The 3,763-nt window shown below is 36.5% G+C and overlaps 1 protein-coding gene across 3 annotated transcripts in view; it reads right to left on the bottom strand.

Moving 5' to 3' along the window:
- Window positions 1-3,763, bottom strand: part of ATR (ATR serine/threonine kinase) — a 212,711-nt gene that overhangs the window by 127,324 nt on the left and 81,624 nt on the right. For all 3 annotated transcript variants that reach the window (XM_006757505.2, XM_015559911.1, XM_015559912.1), the window contains exon 16: window positions 1,616-1,801. In XM_006757505.2, the coding sequence (XP_006757568.1) occupies window positions 1,616-1,801 (186 nt within the window). The remainder of the gene's footprint in view (window positions 1-1,615; window positions 1,802-3,763) is intronic.

The following is a 3,763-nucleotide window of genomic DNA, read 5'->3' as shown; positions in this document are numbered from 1 at the left end:
CTGGGGGGGGGGGAGTGGATGGGGAGAGGTTAATGGAGGGGAAAGGACACATATGTAATAAAGAATAAAGAATTTAAATTAAAAAAACAGAAAACCTAACTGATGAGACCTGGCTGGAGTGTCCAGTGGTCAGACCGTCAGCCAGTACACTGAAGAGTCAAAGGTTCAATTCCAGTCAAGGTCATGTACCTGAGCTGCAGGTTTGATCCCTACTCCAAGTTGGGGTGCATGTGGGAGGCAAACAATCGATTGGTTGATCTCACATGATGTCTCTCTTTCTCTCAGCCTCCCTCTCACTCTACATTTTTCCCTCCCCCTCCTCCCTCCCTTCCACTCTCTCTAAAAAATCAATGGAGCCCTAGCTGGATTGGCTCAGTGAATAGAGCATTGGACTGCAAACTGGAAGGTCCTGGATTTGACTCCAGTCAAGGGCACATGCTTGGGTTGCGGGCTCAATCCCCAGTAGGTGGTGTGTAGGAGGCAGCCGATCAATGATACTCTCATCATTGATGTTTCTATCTCTCTCTCCCTCTCCCTTCCTCTCTGAAGTCAATAAAAATATATTAATAAAAATAAAAATCAATGGAAAAAATATATCCTCTGGTGTGGATTAACAACAACAAATTATCTGACAAACAAAGTAGAAACAGAGGCCTGGATACATGAACAGACTGACAGCTGTCTGAGAGGAGGAGGAAGAGGGGGACTGGATGAATGAAGGTGAAGGGATTAGCCAAAGAACATATATGCATAACCCATAGACACAGACAACAGTGTGATGATGGCCAGAGGGAAAAGAGAAGGTGGGCAAAGGGGGGATGGGAATGGGGACATCTGTAATAGTGTCAACAATAAAAATAAAGTAAAAAAGAAAATGTGGTATAGATGACACATAGGAAAGGATGGTCAGTTGTATTGAATGCTACTGAAAAGTAGAATGAAATAGGAAAGGAGAAGTAACTACTGGACTTAACAGTAGGAAGACTGTTTTTTACCTTGACAAGAATTTCACGAGAATAATGAGAACCAATTCGTACTAAAATGGGCTAAAGAATGAATGGAAAAGGAGAAAGCAGAGATAGAAATCCTGAGAGTCTCTTGAAGGAAGGAGGGCAATCAAAAGGAAAAACATAGTAAGCCTTGGATTTACATGTTTTCAGATGAAAACATAAAATAGTAAAATGACTTCAGATACAAATTTAAGATAGGAAAAGATAAAAAGGTTAACATATCCTGTAATTCCCCTTAAATCCAACAGTGGATTTAAATATTGTTAGAAAAGGTTTTAATATGTTGTTCCAAGAAAGGGGTAGTTGGGGAGAGATACAAATGTATTCCAATCTACAGTTCATAAGTAGTGAAGACACATAAACATTTTACCCAGCAAAAAAATAAAATCTAAAATCATTTGGAAATATCAATTTTTCAAGCTAATATATGTTGTTAATGCCTTGCTGTGGTCATACAATTTAAATTTCAGCCTTCTCAAAATTAAACACCCAATTTAAAATTTAAACTCATATCTGGCATTTGAAAAATGCACAGAACAGATGTTTTACCAGTATCATAATAAGCTACAAAAAGGAGGGAAAAAATCACATAACATATTTCTTACCATTAGTTCAGGTGATATGCTATCTCTTGGGCCCTGATATGGATCATCACAAGATGCGAACGAAGCAAGGATTGACAAACCATTGAAAACCTGTTGATAGTTTTCTCCAATCCGTAGCAATAATTCATTATGCAATCCTTGGAAATCTTGTCTCAACAGGCTCCCCAGTTCAATTTCTGTTTCATTCTAATCCAAAGATACAGTTTTTTAAAAAAAATTTAAGAACTTTTATCCACACTAATAACCTAAAAATAAGTATATTGATTTTTTTAATATACTATTAGTAAATCAAGAACTCTAGATCAGGTGGTAAGATTTACTGATGATATTTTTAAAAGACAATGGATAAAGATCTGAGTTGTCCAGCTATAGAAACAGCAAGATGCCGAATGATTTCTCAGACTCATTTTAAAGACATAGGCCATGGATTGCGCTAGCTGGTTTGGCTCAGTGGATAGAGCATTGGCTTGCGGACTGAAGGGTCCCAGGTTCAATTCCAATCAAGGGCACATGACCAGGTTACGGGCTCAATCCCCAGTGGGGGGCGTACAGAAGGCAGCCAATCAATGATTCTCTCTCATCATTGATGTTTCTATCTCTCTCTCTCCTTTCCTCTCTGAAAACAATAAAAATATTTAAAAAAAAAGACATAGGCCATGGAAATTATTCTAATCTTGTTCTTGGTCTCCCATGGGTTATAGATAATGAAGAGAAATGATCAGATTTCACTTGGAAATAAAATTTAAAAATGAAATCCTAGTTTTCTATAAGGCTTTAAATTAAATTCCATTAACTCCCTGAGAAGAAATACCATTATAGTACAGTGGCTTAGAGCACAGCCTTTCTAGTCACACTGCTGAAATTTAAATTCCAACTTTGTCACTTATTTATTGTGCTGTAACTTAAACAAGTTACCTCATCTGACCTCTCTCTGCCTTAGTTTCCTTATCAATAAAATGGAAAAACATTAGTATCTTTATCTCATTAGGTAACAGTGAATGAAATGATATATAAGTTGTGTTTTTTTTTATATTTTTTTATTGATTTTTTACAGAGAGGAGGGGAGAGGGATAGAGAGTTAGAAACATCAATGAGAGAGAAACGTCGATCAGCTGCCTCCTGCACACTCCCCACTGAGGATGTGCCCGCAACCAAGGTACATGCCCTTGACTGGAATCAAACCTGGGACCCTTGAGTCCGCAGGCTGATGCTCCATTCACTGAGCCAAACCGGTTAGGATACGTAAGTTTTTTATCAAAGTTTCTGACATGTAGTAAGTACTCTATAAATATTTTATTATCATTTCACCTCTATGATACAGACTTTTTTTCTCAAAATTATTAAATATACCCAATATTCAACAACTCTCATGTGGAGAGAGATCAATTGCTGGCATATCATTAAATACATGAAATAAATTAACATCAGAGGAAATACTAAAGTCACATATGCATATTGTACAGGTTCTCCTGTTCCCATGTAGTCTCGTAGTCTACAAATACCATTGCTAATCTGACACCAAAAAGATGCACAGCTATTATTTTAAAGTAAAAAACTACCAAGAAACTGAGCAAAATTGTAATCAGAGCATTAAGTAAACTAAATGCTGACATTATACTACATTTAAAGGAAACTGCCTCTTCCTATAGATATAATTACTTGCATATTATTCATCAACTTATAGTTCCAATTGATTAAAAAATCCTAAAATGAAATTAGCTGAGAAACTGATCCATGAATGGATGATTATCATATGCCATTATGGTGAAATGATCAAAGAAAGTAACAAAATAATAATTCTATTTATGTAATAAGCTCCTCTAAGTCCCAGGACAAAGCTTACTTGCATTATACCATTTAAACTTATGTTACTCTAGGATAGGCTATAAATTAACCACTTTCCTTCAGACAAAAATGTTACTGCAGCTTTCTTTAATGATAATTTATTTTATTGTTGACAGTATTACAGATTTCTCCCATTTCCCATCCCCTCTGGCCCGCTCTGCCCAGCCACTACCCACCACTGTAGGTCTTTACCACCCATTGTTTGTGTCCAAGAGCTTTTACTTCCTTGGATAAGTTTATTCTTAGCTATCTTATTATTTTTTTGTTGCAACAGTAAATGGGATTTTTTTTTAGTTTGTCTGC

The sequence above is a fragment of the Myotis davidii genome, unplaced genomic scaffold (genome assembly GCF_000327345.1).
Source record: "Myotis davidii unplaced genomic scaffold, ASM32734v1 scaffold495, whole genome shotgun sequence".
NCBI lineage: Eukaryota > Metazoa > Chordata > Mammalia > Chiroptera > Vespertilionidae > Myotis > Myotis davidii.
Note: the sequence above shows the minus strand (reverse complement) of the source record. Positions and strands in the feature narration are given on the sequence as shown.